The sequence below is a fragment of the Cervus elaphus genome, chromosome 9 (genome assembly GCF_910594005.1).
Source record: "Cervus elaphus chromosome 9, mCerEla1.1, whole genome shotgun sequence".
In the NCBI taxonomy this organism is placed as follows: Eukaryota; Metazoa; Chordata; class Mammalia; order Artiodactyla; family Cervidae; genus Cervus; species Cervus elaphus.
Window position 1 is genome coordinate 35,070,834 of NC_057823.1, and position 24,084 is coordinate 35,094,917.

The following is a 24,084-nucleotide window of genomic DNA, read 5'->3' on the forward strand; positions in this document are numbered from 1 at the left end:
AATTAATTTTAAATAGAGTATTCCCAAATGATAAATGCATGTAAGCGTTTAAAGAAAAACAGTGATTGTAAACACGTCAATATATACTCAGGATTTGACATTATCCATCCATCTTTTATTTTTGGTTTTAGATAGAATAAATTCACTCTTCAAATTAAATGACTGACTGATCACAACCATCTCTCAGATTTATCTAGATATGGAAAAATTTAGTTTCATATTTAAATGATAAGTAGAGTTCTATGTAGATAGAAATCATGAAATTAAATTATTGCTCCAGAAGCACCAGTGGTTAATGATGCTTAATATGGGTTAATAAACCCATACTCTTTCATATATAGAAAAACAGACACCAATGAAACCTTTATTGTCAGCCTTTTATGGTAGGAAACAGAAAACCGCAACAGAAGAACATTTCTGACTTTACATGTTTTCACTTTAGGAATACAAAGCTAGTAAAGGCAATAGTCCTTCTTATGGTCACATATGGTGAAGGCAGGACTATCCCTAAATTGTTAATGAGTCTTATGTACCCCAAAATCAACTTTCTTTAAAAAATGAGCATTAATTCAATATTTGATTATAAATAATATTATTTATATAATCTTGTTTTTTTTCATGGTGAATCTTACTACTTTCCTACAGATAATAAATATAACTATCAAAATTTAAACTAGCTTTGTTCATAGAAAACATGGATGCTTTAATATGAACTTGTTAATCCTGGCACCTTAAAAGTTAAATTTTGCAATTTGAAAAACACCATAAATGTTCCTCCGAATATTTTTAAAATGTTACAAAGAAAACATTGCTGAATTTCATGATACTATTATACATATTTTCCTCTACGGAATTTCAATATAAAACATAGACTAAAAATATGACAATTTCTATGGTGATAATTAGTGTGTGATTGTTAATCGTGTGACTATGGTCATTACTTAATAACTTTAATATTCAAAGAGATCTAACTGGTAATTGTATCTTGTATGTATATTTCAAATAACAAATGATATCATGGACTTGCATGTTTCTTAGAAATGCAATCATGTGTTGTCTAAATTCCTGTAAACATCATGGCAAAGCAGTGCTGACCTTCTCGGGCATTTCCTGGTGTCCTGTTGTCACTGCCTGCAGCAGTTTCCCTGTTTCATCATGTGGGGAGGTGGGAGTAGGTAATGGAGCTTCTGTTAAAAAAATTAGAGAACTTTTAAACATAATGTATTTACTTTAGACTTTCCAAAACACACTGAACTGAACAGGCACGGGAGATGATGCAGAGGGGAGCGGGGCATTAGTCAATATGAAAGCATAGGCTGTACTGATGAACACATGAATGGAAGAGAGGAGTTAACATATGAAGCGTGTATATGGAGGAAATGCACATGAAGGACTAAATAATGTGAATGAAAACATGAGAACCATGGGGCAGATCAGTCAATCAATCAAGACTTCAAGAACATTCCCTGAGAATCTATTCTTTCTGAATATAGAATACTAGAGCAAGTCACTAGAAACTTTCTTTAGATTAACACATTCATTAATCAATACTGTTTTAGTATTGCTGTCCAATATATTATTAACATAGGCAAATGAGGACCACCTCTGGAAACAGTAATCAGAAGAGACACGTGCTTAGTTGCTAAGTATGTCCAACTCTTTGCAACCACATGGACTGTAGTCCATCAGGCTCCTCTGTCCACAGGATTTTCCAGGCAAGAATACTGGAGTGGGCTGCCACGTCCTCCTCCAGGGGATCTTCCGGATCCAGGGATTGAACCTGAGTCTGCTGTACCTCCTGCGCTGCAGCTGGATTCTTTACCCACTGAGCCATTGAGGAAACCCCTATCAGAGAGAAGGGGCAGTCAACCACATCACAAAAGCTGATACAAATGCTCCCAAGTAGTGTGGTGGTACAGAGAAGCCTTTGGAAATGAGAGTGCTATCCTGAAATATCTGAAGGGACGACTTTTCTCGCAAAGCCTAGGCTAGTTGTATGAGGTGCCAATGGACTGAACCAACCTCTGAGAAACATACTCCAGGTCATGGGAACCAAAGATGACATTACACCTGAGTGACGGATCTGGTTATAGCAGAGGCAGAGTGGCCTCTTGGCAGTGACACTGTCAGGACTCCAAGTATCAGAGGGCAGTGAGGACACAGTCCATGGCCTGAGAGGTCTAAGTACTGAGCCCATGTGCGTGAGTTACAGTCAGTCCCCAAGTGTACAGTCCCTCATTCCTGCCTAAGCCTTTGGTAACATGTTCCCCAAACACTGCAGTTGCTATACTTAAGACTTAAGGACAGGGGTTTCAGTCATCCACTTTGCAAAATCATTCACTCATTCTCTCACTGCTTAAACAGCACTATGCTTGGTCAGTACTAGGAATGCTGAGATGAATGAGAAAGACCCCTCCCTCAAGTAGCTCAAAAGATCCAGCTTGGGGCCAGGTTGAGGAAAGGCACACCTTTCTCAGCTTCCTTCTGCTTCCTATGCTATTACCAGTTTTCTTCATCAATAAGATCTTTGAAAATTTAGTAGAGGAAAAGCAAAAGTATACATGTGAATAAGCTCAAGGCATTTAACCTCATCATTCATTCATTTATAAGGAATGTCATTTCATGACATACTCACTGAGCACCAATTATATGCCAGGAGTACTTCTAGTTGCTGGTTAAAAAAGAAAAACAAAAACACCTGCCCACATTTTTATTACATATACACAAATTAGAAAAAACATTTTTGTTAATAATGAATTATAAAGTTTGGAAGCAAAACACTTAAAGTTAATTTAAAAACTTAATGAATAGTATTATGCAAGCACTATTTGTTACTTAGTATTGAAAAAATTTATGATTCGAACACTTAACAAAGTTAACAGTCAAAAATAAGTAGAGCAATCAAATGTTCCAACCACATTTCACATTAAATCTACATGAATACTCTTAACAATGCTGTCAAAAATCAGATTCATAAAGTTATAATGCTGCAGTGGAAAAGCAAAGGAAAGATAAAAATCACCCTATGTTAACACTTCTGATAGAAATTATGCATCTCTGTTCTCCCCTTCTACCCAAAGAATGTTTACCCCAAAAAACCACTTAAAACAAACAAACAAACAAAAAAACAGCCTTAAGGACAAACAAAAAGGAAAGGAATAGAGACTTTTCCATTGAACACTACGGTTTCATTCATCACACCAAGACACTGGAGACTGGTGGTAGAAGTATGGTGGCCACAGTCACACTCACTAGCTGTGTGGTCCAAGGCAAAGTACTTACTTCTCTGCTCTCTCTTTTTTCTCTTCCCTGCAGGGGAGGTAAAAAACATAGTTGATCCTTAAACAACTGGGAGGTTAGGGGTATCTACCCTCTTGTAGTCAAAAATCTATATAACCTTACAGTCTTCCCTCTGTTTGCTCCGTTCTGAATATATGGACTCAGCCAACCACAGATCACATGCTACTACAGTACATTTCTACTGAAAAAAATATGCATATAAGTGGATCCACACAGTTCACACCAATGTTGTTTATGGAACAACTTGATTCATAGGGTTAGTGTGAAAATTAAATGAGCTAACACATGAAGAGGATTTAAGACTTTTTAAAGTACATAATAGGTGTTTACGTGTATTAAATTGGAAGAGCACTGAAGCCACTATCCATGTCGAAATCTTTACTGACAGAGGTTCTCAGAACACTCTAAATGAAGGGGGAAAAAAGGTGCAAATGAACTTATTTACAAAACAGGAGTCACAGATGTAAGAAAACAAACATGGTTACCAGGGGATAAGGGGTTGGGGGGGGAGATAAACTGGGAGATTGGAATTGACATATACACACTACTGTATATAAAATAGATAACTAATAAGAGACTAATGTATAGCACAGGGAACTCTATTCAGTACTCTGTAATGGGAAAAAATCTAAAAAAGAGTGTATACATGTACAACTGATTCACTTTGTTGTACACCTGAAACTGACACAATACTGTAAGTCAACTATGCTCCAATAAAAATTTTCAAAAAAGAATTCTGAGCCAAGCACCTAAGCTTTGTCATTCACCAACCCCGTGGACTGTAGCTCACCAGGCTCCTCTGTCCTTAGAATTCTCTAGGCAAGAATACCAGGGTGGGTAGCCATTCCCTTCTCCAGGGGATCTTCCCTGTCCCAGGGATGGAACATGGACCTCCTGCATTGCAGGCAGATTCTTTACAGTCTGAGCCACTAGGGAAGCCCTTGTCATTCATTAATCTGGGTCAAATATTCCCCCAGGCAATACAACAGCAAATCTGCAATACTTGGTACCTATATATTCTTTCTCACAGTGAAGTGCCAAATTCTAAGTGTGCTGCCAGAATTCCCCAGCTTCATAATTGCCACCACTTTTTCCATTTTGACAGTATAGATTCTGTCTTGCTATTTGGCAAAGACTGGTTGGCTTTGCACAGTGGAAAAAGCTGTTACTAAACCACTCCAACCATAACTTGTGGTCTTATTCAACAACAGAGCCCTTTTGTCAAATACAAGCTAAACGAGTCCTTCTTTGCTTTCCTTCATGTATTTTAGACACAGTCTCAGACTAGGCTAACAGCAAAATGAAAAAGGTTTGAAAACTATCTGTTAAATACTGGAGTAAATCATTAAGCTATATTTCAATTATCCAGAGTATCATTACCCATTCTAGAAGGAAAAGGTCTAAACTTTACACTTGGAATCACTATTGGGAAATAACAGAAGATGATGTGAATTTGTTAGAGGAAAGAGTACCAAACTTGAATTCTTGACCAATGTGCATTTACATTTTCCGCCTTCCCAGAATTAATCAATGTCCACAGTCTGTTTTGATAATTCTGCCTTGGGTATTTGCTTATCCTTCCAACAAGATGCAGAAATGCCCACAGGATGAGAACTGAATGTTGAACAGGTTACTCCTGAATCATTATGGGTTTTACACTGAACATGTCACATTATTGTGTCTCCCTTATGATCACCATCATATGCATTTGTACAATGTGTCACATGCACAAGGTCACAGTCTGGTTACAGAAGAAAAGATGTCTCTGTATGAAACCATCAGATTTATCTAGGAATCGAACATACACCTATAACCCACAATCTACAAATATCCATCAGCTGAATCCCTGTGGATGAGTACTCTGCGAAGGAAAGCATCATTCAAATTCTAGTCAGTATGCAACTGGCTGCACTCAAAGCTCCTCCAGGGAAGCGATTAACTTATTCATTTTCATAACACCAGAATCTAAGAATCAAGGAGATTTGTTTATTGGCTGAACAAACTTAATTAAATCTCACCTCTTAGGCTAAGTAGCAGAGGGCTATTGATTCTTAGCTCAGATTTCTTAAATAAATCATGTGTCTGGATATGAAGACTTAAAATTCAGGGTTCTGTCTCATTTTTAACAACCATCACTTACATGATGCATTATTGCCTTAAAGAAAAAGGTATTTATTAAGTACAGCATATCACTACAAGTTGGAATTGCACCAAGAATTCCAGAAAAGCTGACAATATAAATGTTTTTTTAAAGCTGAATTTAATTCAGTAATAGATCATACATATAAATTGATCATATGAATTAAATAAAATGTTCACATTTTGGATTATGTTTATTTATTTTGTCCTAAATGAAAGGTAAAATGCATGGTCTAAATAATGTTCATGTAAATAAGTTGGGAATATCAGAGGGAGATTTAAATCATGAAATTTGGTATTATACTTATAGCATTAGTATAAAACCAAAGCATGACCTTTCACAGGACAATTTAAGATAAATATTCCAAGATTTAAGAGAAAAGAAAATAGAAAAAAATTTTGTAAAATTTCAATCATTTTCAGCCTAAGTGCTATCAGAAAGATAGAATCCAACCATACAATCTAATATTTCTTATTTACAAAATACCAACACTATCTTTTCTGTGCATTCTATGATTATTCAGTAAATCAGCAAATAAACAACAAAATATGATCCTTGTTTTAAAATTCATGCTTAATTAGATTTCCTTCACTGGATTCAGAGATCAGTTCAGTTCAGTTGCTCAGTCATGTCCAACTCTTTCAGACCCCATGGACTGCAGCATACCAGGATTTCCTGTCCATCACCAACTCTCAAAGCTTGCTCAAACTCATGTCCAACAAGTTGGTGATGTAAGTCAACCATCTCATCCTCTGTCGTCCCCTTCTCCTGTCTTCAATCTTTCCCAGCATCAGGGTTTTTTCCAATGAGTCAGTTCTTCACATCAGGTAGCCAATATAATAGAGTTTCAGCTTCAGCATCAGTCCTTCCAGTGAATATTCAGGACTGATTTCCTCTAGGATGGACTGGTTTGATCTCCTTGCAGTCCAAGGGACTCTCAAGAGTCTTCTCCAACACCACAGTTCAAAAGCATCAATTCTTCAGCATTCAGCTTTCTTTATAGTCCAACTCTCACATCCATACATAACTACTGGAAAAACCATAGCTTTGACTAGATGGACCTTTGTTGGCAAAGTTACGTCTCTGCTTTTTAATATGCTGTCTAGGTTTAATATACTGACCCAGACTTGTCTGTGAGTGTCCAGGAGTCTCCAGCAGAGCCGTGGGTCAGCACTATTCAGACATGGGCAAGATGTATTATACCCATGTTCCATGTGTAACTTCATGGGTAAATAACAGCATTATATGCCCTTCAGTCTCTGCCAACATGCTCACTGGATGTTTTTCCCATAATCTTCACAAAATATATATAATGCTCATATATCTTCCTTCTATAAGAATTTAGTTTCAGTTTCAGAAAATAGTAGAGAGCAAACTTTAATCTATAACTTCAATAAAATGAAAATGTAAGTCCTGTAAGTTTTTAGGATCAAATATGATCAGGCCACCTCAGTGCTCAATTTAAAACATACACGCATTCATACTCACACTAAAAAAAACTGGATTGTGTGGAAGTAACAGTATATGCATACTTTACTGAATAATGCAATAGAAGAATTGCATTTATTATAAGCATTTAGAGCACAATATTACATATTTTTAAAATAATCAAATAAAATAATATATATGTATTGAAATGTTTTTGTTTTCTTTAAGGTATATATATGAACTGTAGTTAATATCTCAAAACTAAAAACTCATGTTGCCACATCAAACATTCAGGGCTTAAATATAGGGAGAGTACAGTTTTGAAAAACAATATTTCAAGGCAGTTTAATTTTGAACCAGTTACCTTTGTAGTGAAGGAAATTTATTCATTTGGCCCTAGCAAACAGATGGACAGTGATGAAGGAAACCAAACTCCACCACAAATCTACACATTAAATGGGAAGAAACTGCTTTTCCAACTGTCTTTGCAGCTTAGCTGTTCAAGGTGCTAAAATGGGCCTGGAACACATGCCACACACATCTGGGATTAGATTGTACAGATATTACCTGAAGGTAAACGTCTTTATTTATGGAATTTGAGCAAAGCAGAGGCCAAACTTCAATACCAAAAGACACTAGGTCTTCGTGGGGCCTGAGATTTGGAAAGCTAAGTACAATGTGAAAATGTAATTCTGAGACTTTAATAACAGAACTGAAACTGTGGAAGTTTTCCCCAGTTTAAACCATTATTCTAGGAATAGCCCAGGGAAATAGGAAAGAAAATGAAGATTTCCAGATAATAAAAATGAGGAATTTTTTACTACTCTGTTCTTTAGTCATATGAGTAATGTAGCATATATATCTAATACCTATATCTAACTGCAAATAAAACATTTTTAAAAAACTTTGAGTATTTTGAAAATAATTTCATAAGATATACATTGCTTTGAGCCATACTATATCTATATCTATCTATTTATGTTTATTTCTCAAATATGAAAAGCAAAACTTCAGCAATTTTAGAAAAAAATTATATAATTATAACCTTGAAATATAAATAGACTCTTAAGACTCAAAAAGCACAAAGTATGAAGCAAAATGGTGATAAATTTGACTAAAAAGTGCAAGAGATACTATAAACAATGTTCCAAATAATGAAAAGATTAGAAACAGATATTTTCAAAGTGTATATCATATGAAGAGCTAGTACTCAAGGATAGCAAAGAAAACCTTCTACAAATCAATACAAAAAAGATGAGTAATCCAGTAGAAAAATATAAATTATGCAAACAAAATTTTAATAAATGTGGAAATCCAAATGGCCAATGAATCTTTGTAATCAAGGAAGCAATGATCTAAAATATCAATTAAATACATTTTAATATCCTTACTAACAAAACTTGAAAATCTATAGCTGCCAATGAATGGGCAAGTGTGTATATATATGTATAGATATATATACATATATATATAGTGGTACGTCTTTACAATGGAATGCCCTATGTAGTCTATAATGGAATAATATCCATCAGTAAAAATGTATACACTCTAAGCAGAAATTTTAAGAAACATATGAAAAATTATTTGCACAAGTGTATATGACACAAATTATACAGAATTCAAAGAATGATGCATATTATGTGTAAATTTGTACATAAGGAGAAAACATAGAAAATATATAATAATAATTGATACCAAATTCAGGATTTTGTTTATATCTAGGTACAGAGAAAAAGAGAAAGGAAAGGAAAGGGGGATTAGGGAGGTTTATTCAAGGCTTATAAACAGTATTTGTGATATTTTATTACACGTTTATAAAATTTTAAATTAGATACACTAAATGTCTAGGCTTTTCAGCATAATCAGGCTCTAGTTTAATGAAAACCATGCATCTCTCACTTCAAGTGTTTTAAATTCACCCTCAGGCAGGTATACAGAGCTCACACTCTTACCACAGTATTCGGATAAAGTGGAGTTTACTGTATCTAGTAAGAGACAAGAAACTTTCCCAAAAGCTCCAGCAGATGCCTGCTCACATCTCTTGAACATAAATCAAGACTACAGCTTTAATCAGTCACAGTGGTCAATGGATTAAAAAAAAAAAATGACAAGACATCAAAAAGGGGGTATCAGGTAAATCTATTATGTGACAGGTAAAGAAATAGATAAAAGTGCAAGTCATGAGACTTTTCTGTATTTCAGTGGCTAATTCAAAGCAAAGCCAAATAATTGCTGACACTTCAGAACAAAGTCATCCTTAACACAGAAGAAACCTCTTAAATTTTCACAATAGCTACCAATCTTTGACCCTGCTGTGAATATCTCAACTTAAAAAGGGTACTCATAAAATATTACATGTTGATAGAAAATATATTTTAATGATGGAAACACTGAGAGTTAAGTTGCAAAGCTAAATTCTTTGAATTAGGACTACTGTCGAGATAAAGCAATACTGTGTTATGCTTAGTTGCTCAGTCGCGTCTGACTCTTTGTGACCCCATGGACTGGAGTCTGCCAAGCTCCTCTGTCCTTGGGGATTTTCCAGGCAAGAATACTGTAGTGGGTTGCCATGCCTTCCTCCAGGGGATCTTCCCAACCCAGAGATTGAACCCAGGTCTCTCGCATCGTAGGCAAATTCTTTACTGTCTGAGCTACCAGGGAAGCCCTAAAGCAATATTAGAGATCTAGAACACTTTAAAGTATTTATATGAAAGATAAACACTAACTGGTGAAAGAAAAGATTCCTAAAGGGAAATATCAAATTCACATTAGGACACTTTGGGAATAAAGTGATTTCTCACATTACTAATTTAAAAAGGAAATCACAAATAAAGTAGATATCTTAGGTTTTTGTAACTGTTCAAGAGTTTAATTTTTTAAATTATTAATTTTATTTAACTTATTTAATTATCTCATGCTATTCCAGAAAACAGAGTAAGACATCTTTAGAAGTTAGCATTTATCACTGAGACTATGGAATATTACACAGAAACCATATTAATAAAATATCAATAATATAACAAAATATGTCCACATGCTCTATAAAATAAGTATCATGAAAATCCAAAGTTAATTATTAGCTAAGATATATACTGTCTCATTTAAACAATAATTTATGGTTTACCAAGGGTGAATCACTAAGAAAGTGGGCAACAAAGAAAAAGGAAAGATATATAATGTGTAAACTAGTTGTGTTTCAAATTACTTTTGAAGCAATCATTGCAAAAGATTATGGTTCCATCATTTGATAAAAGTCTGTTTCCCTAAAGCCACAATATAAAAAAATTATTACTTACTATGATCCAAACACTTCATATAAATATAATGTACTGGTTGATGTAATATATGTCAAAACAAAATAAAATAAAACAAAACATAACAAACTGGCTGGTCCTGAACATAGCATTTTACAATTTGGTCATGTCGATTGTCAATTTAATCAAGAATATTTACTAAGCATCCACTGTGTTCTAAAAGTTATTTTGCATTTCACTCCCCAGGTGCACAAGTATTTTTTCATTTTAGTAAGTAGAGCACTTTGATTTGAAATTTATATTTGAAAGAGAGTGTTTTAGAAGCAGCATATAGATGTCAACTGAGGTAAGTTTGTTACCCAAATTTATAGACGAGGAAAATGATATCTTCATTGGTATGTATGCTAAAACTATAACATAGTATAATGCCTTGGTTATGCTAATTTATCTTCTCAGACGTTTTAATGATGAAAGTGATAGACGTCCAAAATACCATATAAAGATTCAAGCTGTTGTACTGCATAAGAAAAAAACTCTGATAGCAATCTTAGGATTTTTCTCTTAAACACATCAAATGGAAACATAAGCTACTCTTGCAAAGCTGTTTTAGCATGTTTCTTAAAGAAGACACCATTCTAAAAAATTATTTTATCTTGTTTTTTTAAAGAATCAAGATAATTCATTCAAAACACTTTTTATACAATTTATTTGCAACGGTATTAATCTCTATGAGTTTACTATTTTAAAATAAAAATACTATTATTAGACTGGTATTGAAATAGTTTGGAGTACTATTAGATTAAATCTAAAGAATACAAAAATACATATAACCAATGAGGATCAGAGAAGCTTTCTTCATGGGCTACTATGTATCAGAACTGTGATGAATAATTATGACTATATATACATATATACTCATTTTTATTCATAGTAATAATAATACCTAATCTTAATTGAATGGTCATTATGAGACATGGACTTGAACTTATAGTCAAGATCTTGTTCTACCTTCACCAAAAAAATCACAATTTCTCCTTCTCCATTTTACAGTTACACAAACTGGAACCTGGGGAGGTGGCAGATCTAGAAGCAGCTATATACTGATACAAACTCAGATATGTTTGACCTCAAACTCGCCCCCAAACAGTTCAAGCATCAATTTCAGCGGTTGAGAATTCTAGGTATATTGGTTACCTCTCAAAAGTTTGAAGATCTCTGAAAAAAGTAAAATTTTCTAAAACTTTAACACTGAATCAGTCACTACAGAATGAGCATAAAAGTATTGTCAATAATTACAGAATTAGGATGAAAGAAAACGTTTAAAAACTCCTACTGACAAGATACTTGAGGTAAATGGGAAGATGAAGCAAACCCCTCTCCAGCCATTCACTATTTCCTAGTAAAAAAAAGTTAAGTGTCCCAATTAGTTCAGGACAGAAAAAGAGCAGACGGCTAGAGTAACATAGGCACAAACTGCCACAGGCATTTAGAAGCAAGAGAAAAGCGCAAAGGGGTAGAATCAAGAAACTGCCAGATCTCAAAGGATCCAAGTGGTGAGAGGCTGCAACATGGGCCTTGCTCAGGTAACAGCATGTTTGACAATGAGATTTACTGTTTGTTTATATTCTATTGAGAGGAAAGCATTCTTACAGTCAAGTGTTTTCTCAAAATCACGTCTTAGATATGGAGCAAAAATAAGAGCTGAAAGGAGCATGAAGAGAGAAGATAGCTCTTAAAAATGTGCTAAAAGGGTAGATACTGTTTTCTAATCACAAATGAAAATAGTAAGTAAAAAGAGCAAGAGGAAACTTTTGGAGGTGATGGATATGTTTATGGTATTGATTGTGATACTAATTCCAAGTATATGATACAAAGTCATACACTTATCTCCAAAGTCATCAAGTTGTACACATTAAATATATATATGTATCTTTTTCTAAGTCAATCATGTTTCAATAACGTGTTTACAAAGTACTAGCTGATGTGATCCTAGATAAGAAATCAAATAAATCAACTACGAATCACAGAAACGGTTTTGAGTAGAGAAGGAGGACATGATTACTATCATATGGATAAGGGAAAACTATTATTAGCTTAAAGGTATCTTTTGGTAGGCAAATTAAGAACCCAATCCCATTTCACTTGTTGCCATTTGTCCAGTTAGTCTAAGGATCACCACCCTAAATCCATAGCCTCAGACTAAACCAGCGTAAATGGCAATAAGATTTGTCTTGTGCTGGATATTCCTGTATTTTGAAAACTTGTGGATATTTTTCTTAGAATAGGCTACATTACATTCAACTGATAAGGGGAAAATAGATAGAGATGGGAAAGAGATTAGCATCTGCAAAGATGAGGAAGTTGGAGCTAATAATCAACATTCAGAAAATTAGGCTTGTTCCTGGTCAGTCGGGACATACATTTTTTAAAGCATAAGATACATTTCAGAAAGTGTCTTTAGTAAAGAGCCTTGAAAAATTAGGCAAATGAGCTTGCTTTTTATTCTTTATTAAAATACAAAGCTTAGTTATTTATTCTATCATAACCCTATGATGTGGGTTTTGCTATTATCCCTATTTTATAGAGGATATAACTGAAGCCAAAAAGGCTAAATGGTTTAAGGTCACATTGCTAGGAAATGGCAGAGCCAAGATTCTAATCCAGGATGTTTACTGGGGCTTCTCTCTTTAGTAAAATAACATTATTAGAACTGGGTTTTAGTATAAATAACATATGGACATAGAGAGAAGGACTAGATTGTCCAAATATTATCTAAAAGAGCAAAATGAAGGATAGCAAAAGATAAATATCCTAATATTTAGGCTGAGGTTAACATATTACATTCAAGATAATTTTGCACATACCAATTTAAAATATATTTTTGTATTTCATTTCATCTTGGAGAGTAAACTTCAAGATAACAGGACTATCAGAACTGAAGGTGACGTGTTAACATGTAGCTGAAACACATATGCTCATCTTGAAATACTAAACTGAACTGTAGCTGAAATTCTCAATGAAATGTAAATAATTGGGAAGACAAAAAAAATTAAGCTTTATTTTCAACCAAAGAGAAACACCCACTTGGTTCTTCATTTTCTGAAACTAGCAAAATGGTTTTAACACTGTTATGTACTGATGTGTGCTGCTGTCTCCTGACTTAAAATTTAAATAGTAAAAAATTAGACTTCCTTCAATAAGCCATCAAGCTCAGGAGTGGAATTGACTTATCTGTCTTGTTCTTATTTAGCATTGCAGAGTCCATTGATTTTTAAGCTGTTTCAACAACTGAATCTTTCATTTTTCCATGGGGGAAAGGTAAACACACTGTTGTTTTATTTTAGAGAATATTTTTAAGAGACTGAGGACAACAGTAGGTCAATATGGTGGGGTGCAAAGGCCAGGAGCTTGGATTTCAAAAGGACATGTTTCAATCCCACTCTGCCCGCATCATGATGGAAATGACCTCTGCTTCACAGATCTCCCTCTTTACCAGGGCACTTCCATCCTGTAGTGAAATCACCTATTCTCATGTCTCTTTCTTTTGGTAGATACAGTACAGGACAAAGGGGACCTTGTTCATTTCTATACTTGCAGCATACAATCATTGGTCCACAACAGATACTTAATGTCAAGTTAGATCAATAACCAAAGTCAGGATAACCTTTGAAACTTGCAACAAATTCCTGAAATGCCTGGGTTAAATGCCTAAATTGATTACAGCAGCTAGGCCAATGGGTCTGAGAATCCTCCCTAATATTAGGCAACTTGTGGATGGCCTCCAGACAGAGTACCCAGTACTTCAGAGGTAGTTTCCATCTGAACAACAAACATCATTCTGATATAATCCACCAATCTCCAGAGTTGTCTTTTTGCCAGGCAACTAATGTTTAGCCTTGGCAGTTCAACATGTCCAAATCTCATGAGATTTACAAACAACTGCAATGCCATTCTTGATAGTTATTTCATCTTTGACGCAATTGTTTTATTTTTTAGATCTGTTTCCAGTCATGTGCCACGAAGTAAATTCCTATTTTCTCAGAACAAATACTCACCAAAATGTACAGGCTAAAGAAAAACAAAATAAAGTCTCCTCTTGTGAGTTGGCCTAGTCCCTGTCATGCTTAATAAAGTATCTTCTGGAGACAAGTGTGACTCATTATTTCCTACCTGGCTTGCCAGGCCCTGGCAAGTTTTAGAACCCTCAGATGGAATGGCAGATTGTATTTTCTAAGCATGGTGATACATACACATACAGGAACACATATCCCTTCCTGCACACTTCAATAAAAATGTGATGGCAATCCTCCAGTGAAATGTGAGGGCTAGGGTCTCTCTGCCTTCAACCTGGGTGGACTTTAGTAACTACCTTAATCAGTAATACGTAGGGGATGTGGTGCTCAATGACTTCTGAGGCTAGGTAATAAAAAGCAAAAGGACCTCAGACTAGATCACCCTCTGACTTAAGACACTTGCTTTTGGAACCCAGCCACCATGTTGTAAGGAAGGAATCCCAGGCTAAATGAAGCGGTCCTAGGTAGGCATACTAACAGCTATAGCAGGCTCCCAGGGCCAACTCTGTGCGTGGATGAGACTATAAGTAGTCCCAACCTCCAATGTGTGAAATCTTCCAGCTGAGACCCATGGAAACCACCAGAGGTAATGGATAAATATGGATGTTTTAAGTCATTAAATTTTGGAAATATTTGTTATTCAGCAATAGATAATAAAAATTGATTTGGCAGGATGCCTAACTTTTGGAATGTCCATTTATAATTAGATTTAAGACCATCTTAGATCTCTCACATTTTTTGGGCATTTTTTAATTGAGAGACAATCTGGAAATAACCATCCTGAATTTTATATTCCCATACCAAATATCACCAATTATGGAAGAAATAAGAAAATCAATCAGAATATACTGTCCTAAATATCTTAACTGTTTGATAAAAAACTCCAGATTATTGTTTAAAGGCCTCCACAGTATGTTCTCATCCATTTTGTCACCTGTATTTCTCCAACAGGGCTTGTTCTCACTGGTTATTTTTAAAAATTTATTTCTTTCCATTTTTAATGAAACATGAATATTTTTGGCAGAAACTGCACAACACTGTAAACCCCAGGTATGCTTTATTCTCTCACAATGAAGTCTTTCCCATTCATTTGATTTTAAATCCATTCAAAAATTTCCCTGAAATACACTTTACTTAGTTTTCATTCTTAGATTTCCCTCCTCATCCCACCTTTAACCTATGGCCAACTCAAACCTATGGTTCTCTGCCCAGTCACCTACCAACAAATACATCAAATAATCTACAAACTTGTCCTAGAATGTGCCAATCAGAAGATCTCCTTCTTATCTGTTAAATAGCACACTCCTGAAGTCAAAATCAGTCAATTTACTTTTTTGATATGGGCTTCCCTGGTGGCTCAGATGGTAAAGAATCTGCCTCCAATACAGGAGACCTGGGTTTGATCCCTGGGCTGGGAGGATCCCCTGGAGAAGGGAACGGCAACCTACTCCAGTATTCTTGCCTGGAGAATCCCCACGGACAGAGGAGCCTGGCAGGCTACAGTCCATAGGGTTGCAAAGAGTCAGACACGATTGAGCAACTAAGCATAGAACCTTTTTAACTGTTTGCCTTTTCTTATATGATTCAGTTTTCCCATCAATAAAATAGGGATGATAATTGTACCTGGCTCCAGAGTTGCTGTATTAATTGAAAATATAACATTTAATAGGTCAGTATATACCTATAATTTTTATATTTACATCTTATGTTCAGATTTGTATTCAGGCTTTTAGTGAGTAGGTTTCTTCCTCATTGTACCATTGTGTTCAATTACTTAATATTCATTATATGTGATTATCCGCAGTTGGAGAAGGTCAGGACATTAAACCATTAAATTATTTATTGACATTAAACATATTCAAATTCAAAGGATGCCTACTGTTTAAAATGCAGCCATAAAACTAGAAAAATCAGCCTCTTCCAACATTCCATACAGATTTTAATTTTGACAGACTACATGAAAATTAGGAAACCAAGATAAAATTGAGGGTAAAATTAGAACAAAAAAAATTTTAGAAACTACAACTTCTTCTGCTATAAGTTCGTGAACATTCTTTTTCCCAGGAATACTGTAGCCCTTTCTCTCAAATTTAAAGAGGTGAAGAGGTGCAAGGCCAGAAAAAAAAAAAAGAAAAAATAGTATGCTTTGATAATCTCTCTGGACTCAAAACTCCATAGATGATTTTGAAAACCAAGTCAGGTCTGTGATTTACACTTCAGTAATATGATGATGAAAGTCTAAGTAACTAAAGGTGATAAGAAGTGACATAACATAAAAAGTTTATGAACATGGTTCTTACTTTGTGAAAGAGTAAATCTTCATTTGAATATTCCTAATATGTATTGATAAAAGACTTACTTGCAATGTCTAAAGAGGAATTTATTTTTTTAAATAGGTATTGCAGCTGTAGGAAAGAATCTTATCAGTATTCTAAGATTTTTGGAAAGTTAACACTGACGTGCTCTATCTTAAAAATAAATGATGTACGATTTATCACAAGGAAATTTACAGTGTAAGAGTGAAAAGGCTTGGATGTTAAGGGTTTTTAAAATTTATTTTCAGGGTAGCAATTCTAGAGGGTAGTTGTTCATAACATGCCTTCTCTAAAATAAAAATTGTCAAGAGTCTACTATTTTAGAAGTTTTGTATAAAATAATTATTCAGAGGTATAAGACTAATCCAAAATTGGGAAAAAGTTATGTGGATACCGGTGCTCATATTTGTAGTATGTATCACAGAGAACAACTAAATGCTTTCAACAAACATAATTATATTATGGTTCATTTTCTTAACATATTATACAACATAAATGTGTTTACAAAGATTTATAATAACTCGGAAAATACTGAAGGTAAATGTTCAGTGAGAAAATTTTGTTTTTGTTTTTGTGACCTGCAGTCTGGCATGTGGGATTTTAGTTCCCCGACCAGGGACTGAACCCCGGCCCCCTGCATTGGTAGCACAGACTCTTAATCACTGGATCACCTGGGAAATCCCTAGTGAGAAAATAAAATAACTAAAGCACATGTATAATAGGAACACAATCAAGCAAATTTACATATAGTATAATAACTAAGGGAAAATATAAAAGAGGTCCCATGGTTTGTGGCTGTGTGACTGACTTTTTCCATATTTTCTGTTATTTTACCAAATATTTTATAATGAAAAATATATTTTACAATGAAATATTTTTAAATTAATTTTCTTTTTTTTTCTTATCCTCGCTTCCCCCTTTCTCTTTATTCTATCTCTTTTCTTCATTCACAAGTTGGCATACCAATTAAGAGTTTGGTTTCTGAATTCCACAAAACCTGCATTTAAATTATATCTCAAGTCACTTACTACTGGGCTTCCCAGGTGCACTAGTGGTAAAGAATTCACCTGCCAATGCAGGAGACCTAAGAGACGGGTTCAATCTCTGGCTTGGAAGAACCCCTGGAGGAGGAAATGGCAGCCTACTCCAGTATTCTTGCCTGGAGAATCCTCGTGGACCGAGGAGCCTGGCGGGTAACACATCCATTGAGTCGCAGAGTCTGACACGACTGAAGTGACTTAGCATGCACTTTCTACCAGTGTGAGTTTATGTAAGTTGGTAACTTCCTAGTTTTCTAAAATTGTACAAATTAGCATAACTATAGCATTTCCATTTCTGATTGCTGGAAAATTAAGTGAGACAACAATAATAAAGCTCTTGGCATGGTGCCTCCCACTACATGGCCATTACTTAACAGATGAGACCTGCTGCTCTGCAGTTCCCAGCCTGTCATTCTTCCTTCTGTGTCCTTATTTACCTCCCTTTTGAGAAGTTCAATATTAACAAAAGCAGAAGGCACTTCAAACATTATCTAACTAAAGCAAACATTTGTGTGTTCTTTAATGTTACTCTGACATGTGTAAAAAGATTTGAGAGTGTTCCAGGGAGCAGTGATCATGAAATGGTGTTTCCTGAAAACATCCCGGAGAGGTCAGTGTTTCAAAACAGAAGAAACCCACAAAACTAAAACTTATCTGGAAGAAAACAGTGGTATTATTTCTTTGTTCCTAATTGATTTTCTCAAACCTGAACTAATGTGCTAATCAAGTTACTGTCCATTGTGAACATGGATGGGCCAAGGTCATCTTTTAAACCTCAACAAAATAGTTTCTCAAGCTTCGACATTTTTTCAGTTTGCAGCCTTTGCTGACAGAGATTACATATGCTAGTGACTTCTCAATATGAAAACTGCAGGAGTTTAAACAAGGACATTTGAGATGAAAATACAATACCTTTTGGCTTGGATTTCTTTGTTAAATATTTCAAAGCACATCCTTGGAACACACACTGCTTCTGTCTGTACACATAGCTATATATAGTTATGTGTGAATCATATTAGCGTGAATGCACAAGAATATGCCATTATTCACCCATTTTGAACCATTTCCTGGAATTCACCCATGCTTAAAAAAAAAAAAAGAATCTGCCAGCATAAGGAAACCAACTTTTTTAAAAAACAGTGTCTGTATTGGAGAAACATAAGAAACTGAATGCATACAGAGAGAGGAATAAAGAGAAGGATTATAAGGAACTGGCTTAGATGATTATGGAAGCCAGGAAGTCCTGCAACGCAGTCAGTAAGCTGAAAACGCTGGAAAGTTAATATTGTAGTTCTAACGCCAGTCCAAAGGCATGGGAACCAGGAAAGCCAGTACTGTAGGCTTCATTCCAAAAACCAACAGACTGGAGACCCAAGTAAAACCAATTGTTCAGTTCAAGTTTAATAGCAGGAAAACAGTAACATCCCAGCTTAAACAGTCACTGATTTTAAGATTTAATAATATTTTTCTGATTTTTCCAGGCAAGAATACAAGAACAAGTAACAGCATGATTAAGTAATGATAGCTCAATTTAGGATAATAATGGGAAAAGGATAGTGTGTAGGAGTAGGCATTTTTCTTACTATCAGAAAGACTTTTTATGAAAAATGTTAAGCTTTTTCTCTCAAAGGAGTCAATTCTGGGAATTACATTAGCTGTAACAAAGTATTAGCAAATTGAATCCAACAGCACATAAAAAAGATCATACATCACAACTAAGTTGGATTCATCCCAGGGTCACAGGAATGGTTCAACATTTGCAAATCAATCAATGCAATACACCACATCCACAAAAGAAAAGATAAAATCACAAGATTATCTCAATTTAAAGACTTAAATGTAAGACATGACCTCTAAAACTACTAGAAGATAATAGAGGCAAAACATTCTCTGATATAATTCATAGCAATGCTTTTTAGGTCAGTCTCTCAAGACAATAGAAATAATAGCAAAAGTAAACCAATAGGACCTAGTCAAACTTACAAGCTTTTGCACTGCAATGAAATCATAAAGCAAAAAGACAACCTATGGACTGGGAAGAAATAGTAGCAAATGATGTGACTGACAAGAAGTTAATTTCCAAAATATATAAACAGCTCAGACAACAGCAACAACAAAAACTTCCCCAAATAGGCAGAAGACCTAAATAGGCATTTTGGCAAAGAAAATATATAGATGGCCAGTAGGCACATAAAAAGATGCTCAACATCATTTATTACTAGAGACTTGCAAATTAAAACTATAATGAGGTACCACCTCATACAGGTCAGACTGGTCATCATTAAAAAGTCTACAAATAACAAATGCTGGAGAGGGTGTGGTGAAAAGAGAACTCTCCTATACTGCTGGTGAGAATGAAAATTGGTGCAGTCACTATGGAAAACAGTATGGGCGTTCCTCAAAAATTAAAAACAGAGTTGCCATATGATCCAGCAATTCCACTTCTGGGCATTTATCAGAGAAAACTTTAATTTGAAATGATACATTCACCCCAATGTTCAGAATAGCACTATTTACAATAGCTGAAATACAGAAGAAACCTAACTGTCCATCGACATATGAATGGATAAAGATGTGTGGTGTGTGTGTGTGTGTGTGTGTGTGTGTGTGTGCGCACACACACACACACACAGGAATACTATTTGACCATAAAAAATGAAATTTGCATCAACATGAATGGACCCATAGATTAACTAGGTAAAATAGAAGGAGAAAGACAAATTGCCACATAGTATCACTTATATGTAGAATCTAAAATATGACACAAAGGAACTCATTTATGAAACAGAAATAGACTCGTAGACATAGAGAACAGAAGTGTGTTTGCCAAGGGAGAAGTAGATAGAGGAGGTCTAGACTGGGAGTCTGAGATTAGGAGGTAAAAACTATTACACATAGAATGTATAAATAACAAAGTCCTATTGTATAGCACAGAGAGCTATATTCAATATCATATAATAAACCATAATGGATAAGAATATATAAATCTATAGAAACATATATATGCATGACTGAATAACTTTGCTGTATATCAGAAATAACACAACATTGTAATTCAACTATACTTCACTAAAAAATACATTTTAATAAATAAATAAATAAAAAAGAAAACTACAGGCCAATATCACTGATGAACATAGATGCAAAAATCCTTAACAAAATTCTAGCAAACAGAATCCAAAACATATTAAAAAAATCATACACCATGACCAAGTGGGCTTTATCCCAGGAATGCAAGGATTCTTTAATATCTGCAAATCAATCAATGTAATACACCACATTAACAAATTGAAAGATAAAAACCATATGATTATCTCAATAGATGCAGAGAAAGCCTTTGACAAAATTCAACACTCATTTATGATTAAAACTCTCCAGAAAGCAGGAATAGAAGGGACATACCTCAACATAATAAAAGCTATATATGACAAACCCACAGCAAGCATCACCCTCAATGGTGAAAAATTGAAAGCATTTCCCCTGAAATCAGGAACAAGACAAGGGTGCCCACTCTCACCACTACTATTCAACATAGTGTTGGAAGTTTTGGCCACAGCAATCAGAGCAGAAAAAGAAGTAAAAGGAATCGAGATAGGAAAAGAAGAAGTGAAACTCTCGCTGTTTGCAGATGACAATATCCTCTATATAGAAAACCCTAAAGACTCTTCCAGAAAATTACTAGAGCTAATCAACGAATATAGTAAAGTTGCAGGATATAAAATTAACACACAGAAATCCCTTGCATTCCTATATACTAACAACGAGAAAACAGAAAGAGAAATTAAGGAAACAATACCATTCACCATTGCAACAAAAAGAATAAAATACTTAGGAGTATATCTACCTAAAGAAACAAAAGACCTATACATAGAAAACTATAAAACACTGATGAAAGAAATCAAAGAGGACACAAATAGATGGAGAAGTATACCATGTTCATGAATTGGAAGAATCAATATTGTCAAAATGTCTATTCTACCCAAAGCGATCTATAGATTCAATGCAATCCCTATCAAGCTGCCAATGGTATTTTTCACAGAACTAGAACAAATAATTTCACAATTTGTATGGAAATACAAAAAACCTCGAATAGCCAAAGTAATCTTGAGAAAGAAGAATGGAACTGGAGGAATCAACCTGCCTGACTTCAGACTCTACTACAAAGCCATAGTCATCAAGACAGTATGGGACTGGCACAAAGACAGAAATATAGATCAATGGAACAGAATAGAAAGCCCAGAGATAAATCCACGAACCTATGGACACCTTATCTTTGACAAAGGAGGCAAGGATATACAATGGAAAAAAGACAACCTCTTTAACAAGTGGTGCTGGGAAAACTGGTCAACCACTTGTAAAAGAATGAAACTAGAACACTTTCTAACACCATACACAAAAATAAACTCAAAATGGATTAAAGATCTAAATGTAAGACCAGAAACTATAAAACTCCTAGAGGAGAGCATAGGCAAAACACTCTCCGACATAAATCACAGCAGGATCCTCCATGACCCACCTCCCAGAATATTGGAAATAAAAGCAAAAATAAACAAATGGGACCTAATTAAACTTAAAAGCTTTTGCACTACAAAGGAAACTATAAGTAAGGTGAAAAGACAGCCCTCAGATTGGGAGAAAATAATAGCAAATGAAGAAACAGACAAAGGATTAATATCAAAAATATACAAGCAACTCTTGAAGCTCAATTCCAGAAAAATAAATGACCCAGTCAAAAAATGGACCAAGGAACTAAACAGACATTTCTCCAAAGAAGACATACAGATGGCTAACAAACACATGAAAAGATGCTCAACATCACTCATTATTAGAGAAATGCAAATCAAAACCACAATGAGGTACCATTACACGCCAGTCAGGATGGCTGCTATCCAAAAGTCTACAAGCAATAAATGCTGGAGAGGGTGTGGAGAAAAGGGAACCCTCTTACACTGTTGGTGGGAATGCAAACTAGTACAGCCACTATGGAAAACAGTGTGGAGATTTCTTAAAAAATTGGAAATAGAACTGCCATATGACCCAGCAATCCCACTTCTGGGCATACACACTGAAGAAACCAGATCTGAAAGAGACACGTGCACCCCAATGTTCATCGCAGCACTGTTTATAATAGCCAGGACATGGAGGCAACCTAGATGCCCATCAGCAGATGAATGGATAAGGAAGCTCTGGTACATATACACCATGGAATATTACTCAGCCATTAAAAAGAATATACTTGAATCAGTTCTAATGAGATGGATGAAACTGGAGCCCATTATACAGAGTGAAGTAAGCCAGAAAGATAAAGACCAATACAGTATACTAACACATATATATGGAATTTAGAAAGATGGTAACAATAACCCTATATGCAAAATAGAAAAAGAGACACAGAAGTACAGAACAGACTTTTGAACTCTATGGGAGAAGGTGAGGGTGGGATGTTTTGAAAGAACAGCATGTATATTATCCATGGTGAAACAGATCACCAGCCCAGGTGGGATGCATGAGACAAGTGCTCGGGCCTGGTGCACTGGGAAGACCCAGAGGAATCAGGTGGAGAGGGAGGTGGGAGGGGGGATCGGGATGGGGAATGCATGTAACTCTATGGCTGATTCATATCAATGTAAGACAAAACCCACTGAAATGTTTTGAAGTAATTAGCCTCCAACTAATAAAAAAAAAAAAAAAGTTCTTGGAAAGAGACCTTAAACAATGGATCAATCAGAGGGTTAAACTAATTATGTTCCAATCTTCATTTTAGAAATTATCTCAAAATTACATATGTATTTTATGAAAAGTTACACACACACACACACACCTATATATGTTACTCCCAATGAGGAATAAGTACATCAATTGCTATCTTTATTTCATTAAATAAATTAAAGTTAGTAAAGGGAAGACAGCATTCAAGCCTTATAAGCTCTAGATTCTGCCTACCTTTCCAAGTTGACTGCACAGATTAGATATATGACAGGGGATAAATTATTTAACCTCATTATACCTCTATTCTTCATCTGTAAAATGACATGAGTAATTCCTACCTCAGTTTACAGGAAAGATTCTTTCAGAGAATATGTGTAATATAATTAGCATGGCATCTTCTTTTTCTTTGCCATCATGTTGTAGAGGTGATATTACTACCATTAACATCATTGTCATCAATATCAGCTAGCGAGTAGCAATGGTTCGTCACTCCAGGGAGTTCTAAGTCTGAAACTTGTCACTGTGCTCCTTCAAAAGTTATACTAAGTTAGTGCAAGAGAAGGCTGAAGCATTGCCACAATGATATCAACAGCACAAACACAAATATATTCATAGACAAGGCAGGAAATATTAGTAAGATAGCAGATAATGGTGTGAACTATGACCATCTGAGAAGTAGAAGCCCAAAGGCTTTCAAATTCAATTTTTTTCTTCTTGCATTTGAAACTGGAATTTATTCCTCTTGCCCTTTGATGTAATAGTAAGAAAGCATTTCTAAACAAGCATTTAAATTCAAAGTGATGAAACCTTCTGTATATTTAACAG

General features: G+C 35.0%; 1 protein-coding gene across 7 annotated transcripts in view; it reads right to left on the minus strand.

Annotated features, from left to right (window-relative positions):
- Positions 1 to 24,084, minus strand: part of PRR16 (proline rich 16) — a 281,214-nt gene that overhangs the window by 170,515 nt on the left and 86,615 nt on the right. For 2 of the 7 annotated variants that reach the window (XM_043912289.1, XM_043912288.1), the window contains one exon: positions 1,096 to 1,187. The exons of the other annotated variants lie outside the window; for them this stretch is intronic. In XM_043912289.1, the coding sequence (XP_043768224.1) occupies positions 1,096 to 1,107 (12 nt within the window). In that variant the 5' untranslated portion in view covers positions 1,108 to 1,187. The remainder of the gene's footprint in view (positions 1 to 1,095; positions 1,188 to 24,084) is intronic. 7 annotated transcript variants of the gene reach the window in all.